Source organism: Podarcis erhardii (assembly GCF_964252035.2).
Source record: "Podarcis erhardii genome assembly, chromosome: 4".
NCBI lineage: Eukaryota > Metazoa > Chordata > Lepidosauria > Squamata > Lacertidae > Podarcis > Podarcis erhardii.
This window is the reverse complement of record NC_138508.1, coordinates 6,473,074-6,494,959: the sequence shown is the minus strand read 5'-3', so window position 1 is coordinate 6,494,959 and position 21,886 is coordinate 6,473,074. Positions and strand designations below refer to the sequence as shown.

General features: G+C 46.9%; 2 protein-coding genes across 4 annotated transcripts; one reads left to right on the top strand and one right to left on the bottom strand.

The window, feature by feature from the left end:
* Positions 1–1,192: 1,192 nt before the first annotated feature.
* ANAPC15 (anaphase promoting complex subunit 15) lies at positions 1,193–5,959 on the bottom strand. Of its 2 annotated transcripts, none has more exons than XM_081859198.1 (5): positions 5,844–5,959; positions 3,548–3,673; positions 3,076–3,135; positions 1,929–2,069; positions 1,193–1,643 (listed from the first exon to the last, which is right to left on the bottom strand). In XM_081859198.1, exons 1-5 carry the CDS (start codon positions 5,907–5,909, stop codon positions 1,596–1,598), a joined length of 441 nt encoding a protein of 146 aa, XP_081715324.1. In that variant the 5' UTR covers positions 5,910–5,959; the 3' UTR covers positions 1,193–1,595. The 2 variants fall into 2 exon arrangements, with proteins under 2 accessions (XP_081715324.1, XP_081715325.1); XM_081859199.1 differs by having other exon boundaries at positions 1,929–2,066.
* Positions 5,960–10,738: 4,779 nt separating this feature from the next.
* LOC309341223 (folate receptor gamma-like) lies at positions 10,739–19,647 on the top strand. 2 transcript variants are annotated; one of them, XM_081860787.1, is made up of 5 exons: positions 10,739–10,805; positions 12,423–12,564; positions 13,932–14,120; positions 16,593–16,728; positions 19,056–19,647. In XM_081860787.1, the coding sequence occupies exons 2-5, from the start codon at positions 12,427–12,429 to the stop codon at positions 19,325–19,327; spliced, it is 735 nt and encodes a 244-aa protein (XP_081716913.1). In that variant the 5' UTR covers positions 10,739–10,805; positions 12,423–12,426; the 3' UTR covers positions 19,328–19,647. The 2 variants fall into 2 exon arrangements, with proteins under 2 accessions (XP_081716913.1, XP_081716912.1); XM_081860786.1 differs by having other exon boundaries at positions 10,760–10,819.
* The last annotated feature ends 2,239 nt before the right edge of the window (positions 19,648–21,886 follow it).

The window sequence follows — 21,886 nt, the reverse complement described above, 5'->3', positions numbered from 1 at the left end:
CTGACTGACTGAAGACCAAGAGAAAAACCATCACAAATTCCTTGTACTCATCAATTTAATCAGATTTCTGTCCTGCAATCACCGATGTCACCAAAGCAGCTTACAATAACAAAATTTTGTTTAAAAACTACTATAAAAACAGCAGGGCAGGCGAAATCTGTGAAACCAGGCCATTAAAACACCAAACAACAGAGGATGATTAAACAGGGGGTCAGACATTATTTCAAGTTAAAACAAAAAAATTCCTTCCAGTAGCACCTTAAAGACCAACTAAGTCAGTTCTTGGTATGAGCTTTCGTGTGCATGCACACTTCTTCAGATACAGTGTGCATGCACACGAAAGCTCATACCAAGAACTGACTTAGTTGGTCTTTAAGGTGCTACTGGAAGGAATTTTTTTGTTTTGACTATGGCAGACCAACACGGCTACCTATCTGTAATTATTTCAAGTTGTTAGAGAACAGGCCAGATTCAGCCTGGTGCCAAAAAAGCAATGAAAGGTCCAAGATAAATATCATCAGGGAGGAATTCTCACAATTTGGGCACCTTCCCTCTCTATAGTAACCTCCTGCCACCCCACCCTGTTTAACCTCCAAGCAAATTGGATCACACTTCTCAGGCAATACACTTTTTCACTAATGCCTCTAAAAATATTAGTGGCACAAAAAATTCCCTGCATTGTTTGCGCTGTCGAGCCTGCCTGTTATTTCGCACACCAGTTCTGTTCCGCTACAGTCTGCAGGCATTGTTTAAAGAGCAGGAATTGGCTACGCTCTGCCCTCTGTGGTCGGACACATCAATGCTTCTGAACACCACTTGCTGAAAAAACACAGGGAGAGATGCTCTTGTACTCAGATCCTGCGTGGGGGTTTGCCACAGGTATTTGGAGATCCACTATGAGAACAAGATGCTAGCCTAGATGGGCCCCTATTGGCCTGACCCAGTAGGCTCTTCTCAGATGGCTCAGTCAGTAGAGCATGAGACTTTAATCTCAAGGTCATGGGTTTGAATCCCATGTTGGGCAAAAAAAATAGACTAGATGATCCTCGTGATCCCTTCCAATTCTACGATTCTAAGAGTCTTTGATTCTTACATTCTTTTCTCAGAGGTGTGCAGGCAATTCCCCACCAACACCACTGTGATGGAGCCTCAAACCACATGCCAGGGCGGAGAAGAAAAAACATAGGCCAGATAACAAAAGAAAAAGGTTTATTGACAAACTGTTTCTGCCGAGAGCAGAAAACTGACACACACACACACACACACACACACCCAAACGCAAACAAAAGACCGGCTGCCTTTGCTGCCAAAGTCAAGTGCTGAACCTCAACTCCTTTCCTCTCTGGAGTTTTTAGCTGTCTCAAACACTTCAGCAGAACGAAAACGAATGAGCCCAGCGGGGCAGCACTTCTGTGGCAGGGATACGGGCAGGAATGGGTCCCACTTCCCAGCCAGGATTCAGGGCAGGCCTGGATCACACACACACACACCAGCCTGCTTTGCAAACGGCCCGGCTCGGGGAGACATTCCCCTCCTTTCCTGCTCCACGGAGGACAGATACACATCCAAAGGCTGGATTGAGTTCTTTTGGGAATCTAGATCATCCACTGGTCCTGATCTTGCTCTGCTCCTTCCATATCCACCTGGGGAGGGACACAAAACGATGAATTGCTAAGAGGCCAAGCTGAAAGGGAAGCCACTGCAAATGGATAGCCTCTTGTGAGGATGTGAGCTACGTGCCCAGGCCCCCTGAGTTGCTCAGCTCCTTCAGCACTGCACCTCTGCTGAGGGCCTCCTTGTATGCACTGCTGCCTCCCTCATGGTCCGCTGTCTGGCTACAAGGGCGCCCCAGTGAATCCCACAGAATTCTTCCCAGATCTAGACGTGGGAACGAGGAAGCCAAGACCCATGAGGAGCCCCCTACCAACCTCATTGATCTCCCCATCATCCGGAGACTCGTTGTAGTCGTTCATCTCGTCCATGTCTTGCATGTCCTCATCATCTTCGGAGTCTTCCTCACTGTCCTCGTCATCTTCATCATCCTCTTCCTCCTCCTCGTCATAAGTCTGCTAAGGCAAAGCAAAGGCGCAGCCGTCACTTTCCTGCCAGCCTCTCCTCCCGGCTCCTGTGCGCCACAGAGCCCTTGTCCACAATGTGGGATCTTTCCTGTTCCAGCCCCTGGTCAACAGCTGACTTAACTGGCTGCTCTGCTTAATGTTTTGCAAACTGCCTTGATACGGCTGTTACCGTTAAAGGTGATATAACAATATTTCAAATAAATTCAACCATGTGGCTTACCATGTAAGCCCTCAAGAAATATTACAATTTGTCTACAGCCCCTGATATCCTCAAGGCGGATTGCAGCTTTAAAACGCAGGAAGTTCCTCTCAATCCTGCAAGCTCTCCTAAATGATATGAAACACCTGTCTCAGTTCCTTTCCCTTTCTTACACACGTCACAATCTTCTTAAAAGGAGTACAGGATTTCTCCGCTCTTTTGTAGCTCCTAAAGGGTAAGCCTAGAATTTCTCACCTCCTCATTAAGCCTAGAAGGCCTTGTGCTTTTGCCACCCCTCCCTGCAAGATGTAGGTGCCTGTTTTTCTGTGTACTCTGCAGAAGATGGTTATAATAGCAACCAGGAGAGCAGTAACCATTCCACTTTTAAGAGCAACCAGGGAATGGCTCAATAGGTACCAGAAGGTTTAGGCTGGCAGAGGAGGGATGATATGGGGGTGGCAATTGTGAGATCCTGATGTAAATGGTCCAATCGAGAGGAACCATGAGAGGAAAGGACCCATGAGATGGAGTGAAGCCATTAGGCATATCTAAGATAAGTGACGGAGGTGGAGGTAATCCCAGGGCAACAAGACTCTTTCCTCTGGTGTGTTATCATTATCTAAGGATGCGATGGTGGTGATGATGATGATAATAATAATAATAATAATAATAATAATAATAATAATGGCAGCCCATAACCTGCCCAAATCCATAGCCCCTTGAACAAACCCTCCCAATCTAGGTGCAGAACACCCCCGCCCCACCCCAGAGTATCCCAAGGGCTGACAAGGTTGTTACCTCGGAGGCAGGCTTCCCAATTGGGACCAAGTTGTTATCTTTCTCAGCGATGCTCTGCAGCTGTGACAAAGGGAGAAAATGTTAAATTAATTCAGAGAGACTATCAAGAACATCCAGAAGGAAGGTTCAAAATGAAGACAGGTGAATTGGGGGGGAAAGTGGGGGAAAAGAACACGCTTTCCAACAGACAAAGTATGAGACTGCCCTCAGGAAAAAGCTCTTTCTTTTTCCTGTTCACTACACAGAAGCATAGAGTTTAAAGGACCACCAGTCCAACCAATCACAGCTCAAGAATCCCCGACAGGTGGCCTGCCAGCCTCTGTTTACAAACCTCCAATGAAGGAGAGGCCACCACTTTTGAACAGCTCTTACTGTTAGAAAGTTCTTCCTAATGTTTGGCTGGCTCCATCTGACAGCCCTGCTCCTTCCTCTTCTTTATTCCCAAAGTCCCCTCTCTCCTTGCATGGCTCACCCAGGCCTGATGCTGCTGTTCTTGCTGCTGAAGCTCATTCTCATCCACACATGGCCGGTCCAGGTTAAACCACAGCGCCTCAGTGACTCGTGGGAAGAGGGAAGGAAAGAGTGTGGACATGTCTTCCTGAGGGATTGGGAGAAGAAAAATGGTTGGAAAAGCACCACAGTGGTACCCCTGTGTACCATTCCGGAGCCCCATTTGCATCCTGAAGAGAATGCAACCTGCTTCTGCGCATGCGTGTGACGTCATTTTGAGCGTTTGCACATGCACGAGTGGTGAAGCCCTGAAGTAATGCTAACACATTCCGTTACCAGATGCCAAAGAGAAGAACAACTACCAGACTTTTAGAAGACATCTGAAGGCAGCCCTGTTTAGGGATGCTTTTAATGTTTGAATATTCTTTTGGAAGCCGCCCAGAGTGGCTGGGGAGGCCCAGCCAGATGGGCAGGGTATAAATAATAAATTATTATTATTATTATTATTATTATTATTACTTCTGGGTCGCCGCGGAGCGCAACCCGAAAACACTCAACCCGAAGCTACTTCAACCCGAGGTATGACTGTATAGTCAGCTATGGGACTATAAAGGACAGGGGCAGGTCTGATCCTGTGTCCCTAAGAAACGATCCTTCACTCATCGACCACACAGCCAAACCATTGCCACATTGTACCAAGGAATTCCAGGCACAGGTAGTACCCAACACATGGTCTTCAGCAAACACAATTCAACCTCCTAGTGCTAGAAAAACTAGTACTTGACGCTAACACATGTAAATGAAGCAACATTGGTTCGTTTGCATTCTTTTGGATTGGATGTATCGCAGGCATCTCAGAGGACCAAGGTAAAGGACCCCTGGATAGTTATGTCCAGTCAAAGGTGACTATGGGGTGGGGCACTCATCTCGTTTTCAGGCCAAGGGAGCCGGCGTTTGTTCAGAGACAGCTTTCTGGGTCATGTGGCCAGCATGACTAAACCGCTTCCGGCGCAACGGAACACCATGACAGAAACCAGAGTGCATGGAAATGCAGTTTATCTTCCCGCCACAGCAGTACCTATTTATCTACTTGAACTAGTGTGCTTTCAAATTACTAGGTTGATGCTTTTGAATTCTGGTGCTGGAGGAGACTCTTGAGAGTCCCATGGACTGCAAGAAGATCAAACCGATCCATTCTGAAGGAAATCAGCCCTGAGTGCTCACTGGAAGGACAGATCCTGAAGCTGAGGCTCCAATACTTTGGCCACCTCATGAGAAGAGAAGACTCCCTGGAAAAGACCCTGATGTTGGGAAAGATGGAGGGCACAAGGAGAAGGGGACGGCAGACGACTAGATGGCTGGATAGTGTTCTCGAAGCTACCAGCATGAGTTTGACCAAACTGCGGGAGGCAGGGGAAGACAGGAGGGCCTGGCGTGCTCTGGTCCAGGGGGTCACGAAGAGGCGGACACGACTAAACAACAACAACAAAGGCAACAAGGGAACTGAGTGGAGCTGCACTTAATTGCATCCTGAATGATAAATATAGGACTAATAAGGCAAGCAGTTTATCACACGGTGAAAGTTTTCCAGGGCGGTTCACAGCACAAGAGTGGCTGGGGAAGCCCAGCCAGATGGGCGGGGTATAAATAATAAATTATTATTGTTGTTGTTGTTGTTGTTGTTGTTGTTGTTGTTGTTGTTGTTGTTGTTTAGTCGTTTCACGATCTGTCCTTCCAGTGAGCACTCAGGGCTGATTTCCTTCAGAATGGATCGGTTTGATCTTCTTGCAGTCCATGGGACTCTCAAGAGTCTCCTCCAGCACCAGAATTCAAAAGCATCAATTCTTCGGCGATCAGCCTTCTTGATGGTCCAGCTCTCACTTCCATACATCACTACTGGGAAAACCACAGTTTTAACTATACGGACCTTTGTCGGCAAGGTGATGTCTCTGCTTATTATTATATTACAAGATGAGAAACAAAAAAAATAATCATTATAATATTAAGCAAGGGACGGAGCTGGGGGCACCGCCTTCTCTCCCTCCCTCTATGGGGTCAGGATTCTCCCCCCTCCACACACACTTTCTCTCAGGCCCAGGAATACTTGGTGGGGCCTTTGGGGGGTCACAGAGTGAGACCCCCCCCCGCACCTATTTTAGGCACTGCCCGGGGGTGTTAAATGGGCTCCCCTGCAAGCCAAAGGTCATGACCTCCAGCGGCCAACAGCTTCCGGGTCATTGAGCCCGCGGTGCCCCCGGTCCCCCCCCCCGTGCATCTCCTTCTCTCCTGCCCCCCTTTCCCTTCCCCTCTCCCCTCACCTCCCACTTCGTTACTGAGGGAGAAGCCGACCCCGGTTCGAATCCCCCATGCCCCCGGAAGCGCATCTACCATGCCCCGGAAGCGCTCTGCGGCGGTGGGGCTGTGTGTTTCGGATCTTGTTTGTTTCCCCCAACATCGTTCACCGGAAGTGTTCCCCCCTCTTCACTTTTTTCTAGCTCTAGGTTTTCTAAGCGGCCAGTGCGCAGGCGCGTGGGTGGAGCCTCCTCGTCCCCGGCGGCTGGAAAGGCTCGCGGACCCCGCCCCTCCCAGGAAAATTCCTGCGCGCCTGCGCAGTGGAGCCCTGTAGCGTCTCTGCGAGGGGCGTGTTTAATCAGGCGCTTATTCATGCAGCTGTTGAGGAGGGAGGGGAAAGGAGGGGCAAGTTATTTGATTGGTTGATCGATCAAGCAATGAAACCATTTAATTGGTTGATTTTTAAAAAATGCAGTTCTTTCTTCAAGCTTAACCCTGTTTAATTTTATTGTCAATAAAACCAGATTCGGTAGTAAGGGAGGAGTATTTACTGTAATGTGTTTGGAAATGCTGCATTTGGGATGGAAAGAGGCAGCTGGGGAGAATCTGACGGCTGATTGTTTCTCCTGCTAGAGCTGCTTGCCTGTGGCTCAAAACAAAAATGTTTAATAAGGGGAAAAAAGCACAACAGTTTGCATGAAAGAGGCAGAGGCAGTGTGGTGCAGTGGTTAGAGCAGTGGTGGCCAAACTTGGCCCTTCTGTTTTGGGACTACAATTCCCACCATCCCTGGCCACTAGTCCTGTTAGCTAGGGATGATGGGAGTTGTAGTCTGAAAACAGCTGGAGGGCCAAGTTTGGCCACCACTGGGGGAGAGAAGAGTTTGAATTCCTCACCAGGCCCTGAAGCTCTCACAGGGTGACCTTGGGTGCCAGTCACTGCCTCTCAGCCTAAGCTACCTTGCAGGGTTGCTGTTGTTGGGGGAATAAAATGAGGAGGAGGAGAGCCAGGCACTCCTCAGAGAAAAAGGTTGAATATAAATGCAAGTAATAATTGTCATTGATAATATTGAGAGGGGAATGGGGCAGATTCGTACTTCCCCTGTTGGACTTCCGCACCCCCTACAAATCAACCCCTTGCCTGGTCAGGGTGCCAGCTTGCTTCACTCCGTCTGCAACTTGCCTGCCTGCCTGCTGTAATATCATTAAATAAATGCATTTACGTAAGTGCTCTTCAGCCCCTTCTGGACTGGTCATTCCTAGGGTCCAGATACGAGGCGTGAAGTAGCAGCTTAAAAAACAGCAACCCAAAAGCATGCGCAGAGTTCCTCTCCTCTCTGCCCTATTCAGTGACAAGCAAGCAAACTGCCTGAGTCGATCTGATGAAACAGCTTCCTTGGCAGGTCTTATTTCTATGGTTTGGAAGAATCACTCGCAGGAGCACAAATTTATTCAAAATTGCAAAATTGCAAACTGATAAAATCAGCTGCTGTCGATACCACCTGCTTTTTAGGACCTTAATAGAAAGCATCCAGTTCTGCAACAAGCAAGCCACTCCTTCCTGGAATTAGAACTCACTATTTGTCTCCAAAGTCCAAAGTTCTAACCTCTGTTATGTAAAATCTTCCCAGAGCTCAGCAGCAACAGCAGAGATCATGCTTTGAATTCAGAAAGTCCCATCCTGAGATCTAAACAGTAAAGAATCAGTCACCTACTACAAGCAGCCAGAAGGGCCTTTCAAATTCAAATGCAAACTTTGCTTATCTGGTCTGAAAAGCGGGGGGGGGGGGGTTGGTTGGGGGGGGTAGACATCTCTACAACACAATTCTATGTGTTTGGGACATGGGGTAGGTTGCCAAGAAACTCAGCTCTTATTCCGAGGGATACTTCTTCCACTTCTTTCTGTAATAAACAAAATAAAAAAATTCCTTCCAGTAGCACCTTAAAGACCAACTGAGTTAGTTCTAGGTATGAGCTTTCGTGTGCATGCACACTTCTTCAGATACACTGAAACAGAAGTCACCAGACCCTTCTATATAGTGAGAAGGTGGGGAGGGGTATTACTCAGAAGGGTGGTGGGAATGGGTGATTGGCAGATAGCTGCGATGAGCCTGTTGACGACTCTTAACGACTGCAATAGGTCTAACAGGAAAAAGCAAGGGGTGAGAAGGTGAAAAATGGCTTTGTCATGTATAATGAGATAAGAATCCAATGTCTTTGTTCAAACCAGGTCTCTCCATAGTTTTAAGTTTGGTGATAAGTTGCAATTCAGCAGCTTCTCTTTCCAGTCTGTTTCTGAAATTCCTTTGTAATAGAACAGCTACTTTGAGATCTTGTATAGAATGTCCTGGGAGATTGAAGTGTTCTCCTACTGGTTTTTCTGTCTTGTGGTTCCTGATGTCGGATTCCAAAATAGACTGGAAAGAGAAGCTGCTGAATTGCAACTTATCACCAAACTTAAAACTATGGAGAGACCTGGTTTGAACAAAGACATTGGATTCTTATCTCATTATACATGACAAAGCCATTTTTCACCTTCTCACCCCTTGCTTTTTCCTGTTAGACCTATTGCAGTCGTTAAGAGTCGTCAACAGGCTCATCGCAGCTATCTGCCAATCACCCATTCCCACCACCCTTCTGAGTAATACCCCTCCCCACCTTCTCACTATATAGAAAGGTCCGGTGACTTCTGTTTCAGTGTATCTGAAGAAGTGTGCATGCACACGAAAGCTCATACCTAGAACTAACTCAGTTGGTCTTTAAGGTGCTACTGGAAGGAATTTTTTTATTTTGTTTTGACCATGGCAGACCAACACGGCTACCTATCTGTAACTTCTTTCTGTAATGTTCTTGTTACAGGAAAAAATGGGGGGGGTGGCTTTTGCTGCCCAACTCCCCAAGGAACTGGGTCCCCTAAGTCCATGATTGGTCAGAGATGAATGGATCTTTACTTTTCTGTTGCAACAAAGTTCCCTCCCTTCCTTGCAAGGAGGTAGGAGAGATCCAGAACAATGGTGCACAAGCTCCTATAAAGACTTTTGAAATTGCCCACTTTGTTGCCCAAGACCACCCCCAAAACATCATACATACATCACAGAAGGAGGAGGTCTCCAGGAGAAATTTGAGAGGGTTGCTTCTCTCCTGTCTGCCAGGATACCTGATAATGCCTCACTTGATTGCAGTTTCTGGGTAGCCTGGCCATGCCTTTGAGATGGTAAATACTTTAGTTCCTGAATCTCTTCCACATATCAATACAGTCATACCTTGGGTTGAAGTTGCGGCGTGGCTTTGCCAGTGAGGCTTACTTATAGGAAAAGCAAGCTCAGATAGCTGGCAGTAACAGCCCCATTTCTTCTTCTTTGGCGATCCCTCGTAGCCCAGTAAGATTGTCTTCCATGGTTTTAACAATGAGTCCATAAGTGACTGTGGAGGCCAATTCTGGACCCACACGTCCTTCCACAGTGGGGACATTGGTTTCCGGGTGGGAGTTGATCACGGTGTGGATTTGCAAAAGCATGCATTCGTCTTAGCACATTTCTCCTGCGTCCTGAGTTCAAGTGTCTTCAAAGCCCATGACACCTTTGGGAAAGGCTGTTCTCCAACTGGAGCACTCGCAGGCCAGTGTTTCCCAGTTGTCAGTGTTTATACTACATTTTTTAAAGATTTGCCTTGAGAGAGTTTAAACCTCTTTTGTTGACCACCGAAATTACGCTTTCCATTTTTAAGTTTGGAATAGAGTAGTTGCTTTGGAAGATGATCATCAGGCATCCACACAACATGACCAGTCCAACAAAGTTGATGTTGAAGAATCATTGCTTCGACACTGGTGATCTTTGCTTCTTCCAGTACACTGGTATTACCATAGTTCGCCTATCCTTCCAAGTGATGTGTCAAATTTTTGGGAGACACCAAAAAATTAACCACCCCTGGCTTAGAGACCTCTTCCCCACCACTCGACAGGCAGGCAGCAGCAGAAGCCTGCCCTCCCCCAGCTCGCTAAACCAAAAGTTAAGGCTTCAAAGCAAGCAGGTAAGCAGATGTGACCCCATTTTATAGCTCACACCAATTCACCCCACTGTCCTCTTCACCTCCTCCTCACCTCCCTCACCCCAGTTTAAAACTGCTGCCCTTTATTCCAACTCAAGCTGCATCCATATTGCATATTTACCATATTTTTCCGTGTATAAGGTGAGGCTATTTTATTTTAAAATTATGCTAAAAATTGGGGGTCGTCTTATATACGGATAGTGGAGAAGTGGGACAGGCGATTGGTGGCTGCTCTGAGCAGGAGGTTGTCAGTGGCGTTTTTGCGTGCGATTGGTGGGTGTGGGAAGGTCCACTGGCTATTGGCTGTTGCGGCAATGGGGTGTGCGATTGGCGCTTGCTTTCGGTGAGCATGCAGACAATTGACGGGTTTGTCGACGTGCGTGCAATTGGCTGTGGCGGTCCTGCGGGTTAGCGATTTTCAACACCCCCCCCATAAAAAGCTCAATATGTCTGGGCAATCCTCCCCCCCCCCCCATTTTCTCAACTTGCGAGTCCCAAAATATATACACGGGGGCGTCTTATACATGGAAAAATACAGTATTTTATTACAGTGTTTCTCTCCCCCACCCCCAATCCCACAATTGCTACAGTATGAAATTGTGCAACTGTTTCTATTGCTGACGCTTTTTATGAGGAATTGCTTCAAGGTATTTGATGGGATGCAAGTCATGAATGGAAATAAATAGGCAAATAGACAAAGCTTTCCATTGGGGTGTCTTTGAACTCTTCTATTCTCTGTTTTGGAGCACTTCCAAGGTGATATTCTCTGTCTCCTGGGCAAGTAGGAACTCAGTGCTCCTTTGTATAATCATTGACTGACGATTTCTCGGCTGATCTTTGGAACCAGGCATATTGGGAAGTCTGCTTCTTTAAGGCTTAAGGAGCTCTTGGCTTTCATCAGCTGTGCTGCCAGCCCACCTGAGAGAGAGAGAAAGCAGCTGCAGGTGAGAATGCTCAGGTATAAAAGGTCTGTTGGGAGGGTTTCTTGTGTTTGAAAGTGGGTCTTCCTTGTCTGTGGGCACAGGTAAGTGATGGAGGAATGGACTGGTGCTCCTTTAGAAACTCTTGCCTAGTATGCTTGTGAATTTTCTGGAATTACAATGCTGTTTTTGGAACACCTCTCATCTCCCCTTGTATCTTTCCTTTCTTGTTTTCGCGTCTTTCTTCCTTATTGCTGTTACTGCTTTTTATGTATTAGAAAGTGAAGGCAGCTATTTTAAAAAGTGGATAGAAATAAAACCAGCTCAATGGCTATGGTTTTCCTGGCTCCTGTGGATTTGGGACGTGGGCTCTTCCTCTGGCTTGCTGTTTGTTCTACAGTGGTACCTCGGGTTAAGTACTTAATTCGTTCTGGAGGTCCGTTCTTAACCTGAAACTGTTCTTAACCTGAAGCACCACTTTTGCTAATGGGGCCTCCTGCTGCTACTGCGCCGCTGGAGCACAATTTCTGTTCTCATCCTGAAGCAAAGTTCTTAAACTGAGCTACTATTTCTGGGTTAGCGGAGTCTGTAACCTGAAGCGTATGTAACCCGAGGTACCACTGTATTACTTATTTCATAAAACTTATTCACCACCTGAATGTAAAACACACTCAAATCCATTCACAAAAAAATGTCAGTAGGAAGAATTAGCAATTTAAGATTTTTTAAAAGTTGAAATAATAGATTCAATCTTGCACCACCTTTTAAAATATCTGGGCAGCCTTGTCTATACAAAAATGTTTTCAGGAGGCACAAGGAATACAGGAAAGTTGCCTGGCCGATGTCAATAAGCAGGGAGTTCCAGAGGGCAGGTTTTGCCAAACTGAGAGATCAAGTTCTTAACAATACAGAACAGAAATCACTTGGCACCAGTTCTGCAGATCAAAGCAGTCAAGTGGGCATATAAAGGGCACTTGTTCTCTTTTGCAAGGCTTTGTTTTCCAGCAAAAATACCGTATTTTTCGCTCTATAAGACGCACCAGACCACAAGACGCACCTAGTTTTTGGAGGAGGAAAACAAGAAAAAAATATTCTGAATCTCAGAAGCCAGAACAGCAAGAGGGATCGCTGCGCAGTGAAAGCAGCAATCCCTCTTGCTGTTCTGGCTTCTGGGATAGCTGCGCAGCCTGCATGCGCTCCATAAGACGCACACACATTTCCCCTTACTTTTTAGGAGGAAAAAGTGAGTCTTATAGAGCTAAAAATACGGTAAAAGTTTAGTGTGGTTTTTTTTAAACCTGCGAAACCGAATGGGGAAACTGGTTTCCAAAAGTGTGGGTAAGGGGAGTTCTTTGCTGATCTTACCTGGGTGAGTAGACACAGTTGCGGGGGGGGGGAGAGAGTTAAGGAAAGATGACTGGGGGGGGGGGACACAGAATCATCTGCTGCAATTTCCTCTCCTGGCTGCAGGCAGTGTTGATCACAGCTCCAGACATGCTCAGTTCATGGCACTGAGAGCAGCCGACAAAGCTGCCCTCTGCAGCCTTGACAAGCCAGGTGGGTCCTTGTGCTGCTGCTGCAGCTGTTTGGTTCTTTGAATCTGTTCCTTTCTCTCTCTCTCTCTCCCGCCACCATCTGCAGAGAGATGGCAGCGTGCAGGAGATTGCTGGGGCTGCTGGCTCTCTTGGCTGCTGGGGCTGCCGATAACTCAATGCTGAACACGTGCATGGATGGCAAACATCACAAGACGGAGCCCGGTAAAGAGGATGAGCTGCATGGGCAGGTAGGGGGCTCTCCCCAAATGGGATTCTGAAACTCAGTTCTGTTCCCTGATCTGAGCTGTGCCAGAGAGAGTGAATTGAGGGCAGCGGCAGTGAAATATACTTGGAGTCGAGATTGGATTTCATGCTCTTTATTCAGCTCATAGTGGTGAGGAGGAATGGAAGTTCCCCCAGAATGTCTGCTTTATATACATTATTTACACAATGGGCCCCATGTGATTGGCTAATTCCGGGATTCTCCTGTAGGCCAGTCAGGTTGCGGATTCACTTCCACCTGAAGCTGGATTGGGTGGCTCCTGTGGTCCAATCAGACTGCTGCATTCCGGATCCTATTGTTCTAGGACCAATCAGACTGCTGCACTTTGGATCCTATTCAACTCAGTACATAACAGGCAGCCTTTGCCAAACCTGGTGCTCTGCTGATGATGTTGGACTTACAACTCCCATCAATCTCAGCCAACAGAGGTTGGGCAAGGCTATAGCTCTGAAGGAAAGCCAGCTTACTATTTTTAATTTTTGCTAAAGCTATTCTAGGCTGCATCAAGAGAGGTCTAGTGTTCAGATCAAGGGAAGTAATAGTCCCAGTCTATTCCATCTTGGTCAGGCCCCACCAGTGTCCAGTTTTGGGCACCCCAGTTTAAGAAGGATGTTGACCTCCTTCTGGAAGGGGTCAGAGGAGTATAACCAAGAGGATCTCTGTGCCACAAGCCTGGGTAGTGTGTATGGAGTTCCTGGACTGCCTAGACAAGTCTCATTGATGTGGTCCAAAGGAAAGCAGAGCAAAATGTTTGACACCAGTTGGCGGCAGGAAGAAGAATAAGAGGAGTTTGGATTTGATATCCCGCTTTATCACTACCCTAAGGAGTCTAAAAGTGGCTCACAATCTCCTTTTCGCTTCCTCCCCCACAACACTCTTTGAGGTGCGTGGGGCTGAGAGACTTCAGAGAAGTGTGCCTAGCCCAAGATCACCCAGCAGCTGCATGTGGAGGAGCAGGGAAGCGAACCCGGTTCACCAGATTACGAGTCCACCACTCTTAACCACTGCACCACACTGCAGAAGTTGCTGGGAGGAGGCAGACAAGGTGCCATCCAACCACCTTAGGGACCGCATTCTGGATTTGTGTAGGGTTTACTCCTTAGGGTCTGGAAACCAAGCCTTAAGAGCTGAGGTGTACCTCCCAACCCTATAGGTGTACGATTTAATGACAAGCGAAATGAGAATAAATTTGCCACTGGCTAGGAAGCAGGGCTTGGGGTGTGAGCGAGTGAAGGCAGCATGGAGCATCCTAGTCGCCTTGTGACTCGGGAGGGAGGGTGAGGTGCTAGATGAGTTGGCCTCCCCCATCCCTCTTTCCCTCTCTTCCCATAGTGCTCCCCATGGAAAGAAAATGCTTGTTGCACAAATAGCACGAGTCACGCCGCCCATAATGACCAGTCCTACCTGTACAACTTTAACTGGGACCACTGCGGGATCATGTCTGCTGCCTGTAAACGACACTTCATCCAGGACACCTGCCTCTACGAATGCTCGCCCAACCTGGGCCCCTGGATTAACAAGGTGGGCTTGGGGTTTTGACCTTTAAAGCCCTATGCGGCCTAGGACCCTTGTACCTACGGGACCGCCTCTCCTGGTTTGCCCCGCGGAGGACCTTAAGGTCCACAAATGACAACATTCTGGAGGTCCCAAGTTGCAAGGTGGTTAGATTGGTCTCAACTAGGGCCAGGGCCTTTTCAGCACTGGCCCCGACTTGGTGGAGTGCTCTGTCACAAGAGACCAGGGCCCTGCGGGACTTGACATCTTTCCGCAGGGCGGCCTGCAAGACAGAGCTGTTCTGCCTGGCCTTTGGTTTGGACTCGGTCTGACCCTTATGTTTCCCTCCCCTTATGGTTTTGATCTATGGGCTACTTTTAAAATGAGGCTGCATTTTAAATTGCATTTTAACCTGTATTTTAAATTGGGCTTCCCCCCCATTATGTTTTTACTGTACAGTGGTGCCTCGCAAGACGAAATTAATCCGTTCCGTGAGGCTCTTCGTATAGCGGTTTTTTCGTCTTGTGAAGCAAGCCCATTGACAGCTTAGCGGATTAGCGCTATTAGCGGTTTAGCGGCTTTTAGCGATCAGCTGTTAAGCGGCTTATCAGCGGATCAGCTGATAAGCGGCTTAGCAGCTTAGGAAAAAGGGGAAAAAACCCGCAGGAACTCGCAAGACATTTTCGTCTTGCGAAGCAAGCCCATAGGAAAATACGTTTTGCGAAGCGCCTCCAAAATGGAAAACCCTTTCGTCTAGCGGGTTTTCCGTTTTGCGAGGCATTCGTCTTGCAGGGCACCACTGTAATTTTACTGGTATTAGCTGCCCTGAACCCGGGGAGGGGAGGGTATAAATAAAATTTATTATTATTATTATTATCAGCATTTCACCTGTGTACATCTACCCCCCACGCACCCCTAAAAGAGAACCGGGCCAAATTTGCTGGACTTTGGGTGCCCCACATTTTTCCATGTCTAGAGAAAGGAATTGCAGCAGTTGTTCTGGGGGGCCACCCCACCCTGGTTCCATAAATTCACCCCCCCCCCAACTCTATGGAATGTGTTATTCAGAATAATGGCTTGCATGACCCACTCAGGAAAAAACAAAATAAAAAAATTCCTTCCAGTAGCACCTTAAAGACCAACTAAGTTAGTTCTTGGTATGAGCTTTCGTGTGCATGCACACTTCTTCAGATACTTCCACTTCTTCAGCTACTTCCACTCAGGAAGGCAGTAACATGAAAAAATGCAAAACCATAACAACCAATTGTCCATTTATTCAAAATCCAGTTAAAATTATTTAGTTCAATTTGTTTTAAATTTTTTTTTATTAATTCTCTAGATATTTCAAAGCATTTATCACACAGTTTTTCTTTAACATACGTAGTTTCTTCTTGACTTCCTACCCTTACTTTCCTGATTTTTTTTTTTTGCTTTTTTATTAGCTGCCTTATAACACCTGTTTTTATTGTCTAAACCCCAATATCATTGGTTCTTTCAATAATCCACTGCTTATACCTCAAATCCTGACTTCATATACGAGTGATAGTTTGATACGTAACACTGGGGAACAAATTTTTTGTTGCATTGACACCTGCAGTTGTTCTAACTTAATTTTTATGTGCTGATTTCATATCTGAAGTTGGTTTTGTTCTGTAAGCTCTATTTTTTGCAATTAATGTTTTTCACTTTTCACCACAATCTTTTTCACAATGCAAGAATTCAATATTTTATTAAACACATAGCCAAAGTAGTACAATATGAGTATAAATGTATGTGACTAGAAGAAGCCATGGTCCGATCTGAAAAGTACAAATATTTAGGTTACAACACTATAAAAATAAAGAAAAATTAAGTTTGCCAAATAATAATTACCATGTGGTTAGGGTAGATCAACGTGTCAGTGTACACTTATCCCCAGTGTAAATAGGACATATCCGCATAAGTTGGAAATTGAAAGATAACTATAGCATGGACACGAAAATCGATTTCAGATTTGAAATCAGCATTGAAAGAAGAGAGGAGGACAGTTGAAAAATCTCATGCAACAGAAAATGGAAAAAAAAAAAAATGTTCCCCAGTGATTCATCAATGGTCCCCTTGCCTCCTTAAACAGTTCATCATTATGAAAGCTGGATACCTGCTTGCTCTGTGCTGGATCCAAAGCTGTGATGAATGGAGAAGCAAGATCAGTTGAGGTTTTAGTGCTGTGAGCCCCTCCATCTTGTGCCCATGTTGTGTACCTGTGTAAATAAAACCAGATATCCTAAAGACATCGGTCTCTGCTGACCTTCATTCCAAGGAAACCAAACCTGGGCAATCTCCTGGAGTCTCACTGCTCAGAGATTGGGGTGGCGTAGAACAACATTTCTTGGGCTTTCGGAGCTGACGAAATTGAGCCGCAAGCTGTGCCGTTAATCTTTGGGTGTGGGGTGCCCCTTCCACTTCTCCCTAACCTTCCCCCACCCCCTGCATAAATCTAACTTATTCCTCCCCGTGCAGGTGGATCAGACCTGGCGCAAAGAAAGGATCCTGGATGTCCCGCTGTGCAAAGAAGATTGTGAGCAGTGGTGGAACGACTGTCGGAATGACATGACCTGCAAGGAGAACTGGCACGTGGGCTGGGACTGGTCCCAAGGTCAGTTGGCGCTGCAGAGAGAATAATAATAATAATAATAATAATAATAATAATTTATTATTTGTACCCTGCCCATCTGACTGGGTTTCCCCAGCCACTCTCGGCGGCTTTCAACAGAATATTAAAATACAATAGTCTATTAAACATTAAAAGCTTCCCTAAACAGGGCTGCCTTCAGATGCCTTCTAAAAGTCTGGTAGTTGTTTTTCTCTTTGGCATCTGGTGGGAGGGCGTTCCACTGGGTGGGTGCCACCACCGAGAAGGCCCTCCACCTGGTTCCCTGTAGCTTTGCTTCTCGCAGGGAGGGAACCGCCAGAAGGCCCTTGGAGCTGGACCTCTGTGTCTGGGCTGAACGATGGGGGTGGAGACGCTCCTTCAGGTATACAGGACCGAGGCCATTTAGGTTGCAGAGGTGGGACTTCTGGCCAAAATAGAGCCGGCTCACACATAATACTACGCCCCTAAGGTAAAGGTAAAGGTACCCCTGCCCGTACGGGCCAGTCTTGACAGACTCTAGGGTTGTGCGCTCATCTCACTCTACAGGCCGGGAGCCAGCGCTGTCTGCAGACACTTCCGGGTCACCTTCCCACTAGTAAGCGGTCCCTATTTATCTACTTGCACCCGGGGGTGCTTTTGAACTGCTAGGTTGGCAGGCGCTGGGACCGAGCAACGGGAGTGCACCCCGCCGCGGCGATTCGAACCGCCGACCTTTCGATCGGCAAGTCCTAGGCGCTGAGGCTTTTACCCACAGCGCCACCCGCGTCCCTTACTACGCCCCTAGTTTATTTTAAAACCAAGGGTGTGGAACTAGCCCTGGTCAGAGGTTCAGTTCCTTATCTTCTCCACCCAATCGCAGGGTCTAGTCTGAGAGGTGAGTGGGGCGTTGGGTGGCTTATAAAGCTCAATGTTGGGAGATTCAGGACACAAAAGGACTTCTTTACACTGTGCATGGTTAAACTGTGGAACTCTCTGCCACAGGAGGCAGCGGTGGCCTCCAGCTTTAAAAGAGAATCAGACAAATTGATGGAGGAGGAGGAGAGGGCTATCGATGGCTCCTAGACAGGATGGCTGTGCTCTGACTCCCCAGAGGCTGGAATGCTTCTGAATCCTGGTTTGCTGGGAACTGCCGGGAGGGCAGCGCTGTCCTTGCGCTTGAATCCTGCTTGCAGGTTTCACTTTGCGGCATCCTGTTGGCCACTGTGAGAGCAGGATGCTGGCCTAGATGGGCCCCCCTTGGCCTGATCCAGCAAGCCCTTGTTAATGTTCTTACAGACCTGACAGTCCAGGTGAGTGTCTATTTGTCTGGCTGTGCACTAATGCAAACTCTTTTTAAAAAATGAATTGTCCAAATCATTTGGCCAAAATCAAAATTGTGGGTGGTATCCAGACAGGAAACAAATGAAAGAGAAGTGTCAATTGAGGGGACGGGTTTATTTTATATATATATATATATATATATATATATATATATATATATATATATATATAGTTTTGTAACATGCCATTTTCAACAGTAATTAAACATACTTTTACATCTTATTCAATTTTTTGACTTCCATCAGTCCTGTCTGAAAATTTTCCGATATAATCTTAGTATGCATTTCTAACTTTCCCCTATTACATTTAAAACTCATAACCAATATCTCTAGCTTTGTCTACTTTGTAACACTTCATATATTTCTCCTTACAAAGCTTCTTGTAGTCCTACTAGCGTAATTTGTTGGTTACAATCGCTCTTCAAATAGTTCATATACTTCTTCCAATCTTCTGTAAATCTCTGGTCCCGCAGGTTTTGAATCCTTCCTGTCATTTTGTCCAATTCTGCATAGTCCATTAATTTCGTCTGCCATTCTTCTTTCGTTGGAATTTCTTCTTGCTTCCATTTCTGGACTAACAATACTCTTGCTGCTGTTATTGCATATAAAAACAGTTTGACATCTTGCCTATTAATATCCTGGCCTGTAATACCAAGTAAAAATGCTTCTGGTTTTTTTAAGAATGTATTTCAACATCTTTTTCATCTCATTCTATATCCTTTCCCAGAAGTTCTTTACTTTCTTACATTCCCACCATATATGATAAAATGTTCCTTCTTTTTCTTTACATTTCCAACATTTATTATTTGTCTTATACATTTTAGCTAATTTAGGGGAAGGGCTTTTTCTTAAGGTGGCCGTCCTGGCTGCCGGGGACAGATTAAGTTTTGTTACGATGCCAACCTGATGTCTGGCAACTCTCCGCCTTTCTCTGGGATGGGTACCCAGCCAGCTGAGCATCTTGGAACGACAAGCCTTGCTCAGCCTGGCATCTCTTCCCTTCAATTCCAGGGTATAACCGCTGCCCCCACGGGTCGAAGTGTCAGCTGTGGGAATCCGTTTTTCCTAGTCCACAAGACCTGTGTAAGAAGATCTGGAGCAACTCCTACAAATATACCACCTTCACGAGGGGCAGCAAGCGCTGTATCCAGATGTGGTTTAACGAAACGCAGGGCAACCCCAATGTGGAGGTGGCGAAGTACTATGCCAATGCTGGAGCGGGTCTCTCGCCCTGGACGCTCCTGGTTTTGCTTTTCCCTGCCCTCCCAGCAACCCTGCTGTGAACTTTGTAAGGGACTTCTCGGATCCTGAAGAGTTTTGACCCTGCAAGATTGCACTGGGATTTCCCACTTCCTTTATCGCGGTGAGAGTGCTCTCGTTCGGGTTCCCAGGAAATGACACTCCAGCTTGCCTGTAAGAAGAGTTTATCTTCCGGGACTTCCTCCAAACATTGTTTCAGCTTCTGTTCATTTCTATCACCTCAGCAAACTTGGTCTGCTTACGGGGACATGGAAAGGGAGGTGGCTTCTAGTAATAAGGGCGTTTGCAACCCCTGGGAACACACAACTGGAAGAAGGAATAAAAGCCTGGTTCTTCAATTCGATTTGCTATTGTGCCCTTTGCTTTCATAAATGCAAGGAAGAGGGTCGATGCCTGATTATCAATGCCTAGCCCTAAATACTTGCTTCCTACTGAAGGGGAGTGGGTGGTGGAGAATTTTATTATTGCTTATTAATATTTTCCTGCCTTTTTCCTGGGCTGAGACTCAAGGCAGCTTACTCAAATTAAAACACAGGTAAAATGCAGAAAGCTACAAACTTATTGAAGGTAATAATTAAAGAGTAATTAAACTCTAGTAGATTTAAACCAATATAGCAATAGATGGTAAAAACAGCACAGTGCTATTTAAATGCCCTTTTCTTTAAAGCCAGTCTCCCAAAGCCTGTTGGAATAAGAAAGTCTTTACCTGCCCATGAAAGGACAAGGAAAGAGCCAATTTACGGTAGCTTTTCCAGGGAGGGACTTCCAAAGCTGTCTGGGAGCAGCCACCACCGACAAGGCCCTGCTATAAGAAAAATTGGGGGACCCCCTAAACCCTAGAAATTAATAAATGGCAGGATTTTGATGATTTGGGAGGAATGATGATTTGCAGAGGAATTCCTGGGTTAGCCTACGCAAAAAGACCTGGCCAAGGTAGGGCCGTTTAGGAACGAGAGGGGGCCATTGAGGGCCATTGGCAACGGGAGAGAAGAGCAGGGACGCGGACTTATAAAAAATATTGGGGGGGCCCGGGAAAGCTCATGAATAATAAATAAGCTCATGAATATGCAAATAAAGTGGCGCCGCCTCCTCGTGAGCGAATAGGGGAGAGCGTGCTGCACCTATTAATCAGCTCCAAAGGAAATTGGGTGGAGCTTTTGCTCGGGAGGGAGGGCAGGAGGCATGCAGCCCGCCCCTCCCTGTGCATTTTGGGCTGGGGGAGGGGCGGCGATGGCGCTCTGCTGGAGGGGCGCCGGAGATTATTGGGGGGGCGGAGCCCCCCCAAACGAATTTTTGAGGGGGCTCGGGCCCCCTCAAGCCCCATGGAGTCGGCGCCTATGGAGAAGAGCTGTGCTTCCCCCTTGTCCTCAGGTGTGAACAGAGACGGGGGGGGGGGGTTGGAAGGATGCCAGGGGAACTGGGTGTTTGATGTGACAGGGAAATGGGAGACTGGTAGCAAGGGGTTCTAGTAAGAAGGGCTGGGAGCCATCTTTGGGCAGACTGGCTGGGAGAGATGTCTTGGAGTCTAGGGCTTCACTGCTGTGGGGGGACAAGCCCCTCTTGAAAGGACCGCGCTGTAAGATCAGGACCCCCTCCATGCAGACAGGTGTAAATAGGTGAATAAACAGTATTTCTTAGTTGCTATCTGGAAACACTGTTCAGCAGAACTCAAGAGTTGAACACCAGAAATGGACATTTGCTGATTATACAAAGCGTTACAAGCTTGATTTCTGCCAGGTAAAGTCTGGCACCATGACTTATTCAAGGACTTTCAGAGACTCCAGGTTGATAGTTTTTAGGTTTTGCATTATTCCATAATGTTTTCTATACTGTAAATGTTTCTGGTCGCTGTGTTGCTTTCGATATTGCGGAGTCACATTTTGCAACACAGGGGTTTGTTTGTTTACCCTTCCGCATTCCAAGCACTTCTCCAAGTTACCCCTGTAAAAAGAGAGGATCGGCTACAGCCCTTCCGTTCTGGATCTCTTGCTTTTATCTCAGATTCTCCCTGGAAGGCCAACAGAGGGTGCTAGAACAGCATACACACACACACACACACTCTCTCTCTCCAGGCCTGGCTGCAAAACAAAACAGGAGAGTATTAATTTAACTGTGGGCGGGTGTACATTCTTGTGGGCTGCGCGCATACTTTTGGAGCTGGAGGAGTAGGGTGTTCCGCATGCGTGCTGGGGGAGCCGTGCACCCACACAGCCCCAGCGCCTTCATGTGCTGGCAGTGGCCTGGAGGGCAGGCCCCCTGCTCTGGATTGGCTGCTTAAGGAGTGGGGCAGAGATTCCTGGACCATCTGTGGGCTGGATTGAGGTGGTGATTGGACTGGATCCGGCCCCTGGGCCTTCGTTTGCCTACCCATGCTCTAGTGCATGGGTAGGCAAACTGCAAATTGCCTTCTAAATCTGGCCTGCGGACGGTCCGGGAATCAGCATGTTTTTACATGAGTAGAATGTGTCCTTTTATTTAAAATACATCTCTAGGTTATTTGTGGGGCATAGGAATTCATTCATTATTCCCCCCCCAAAAAAATATAGTCCGGCCCCCCCACAAGGTCTGAGGGACAGTGGATC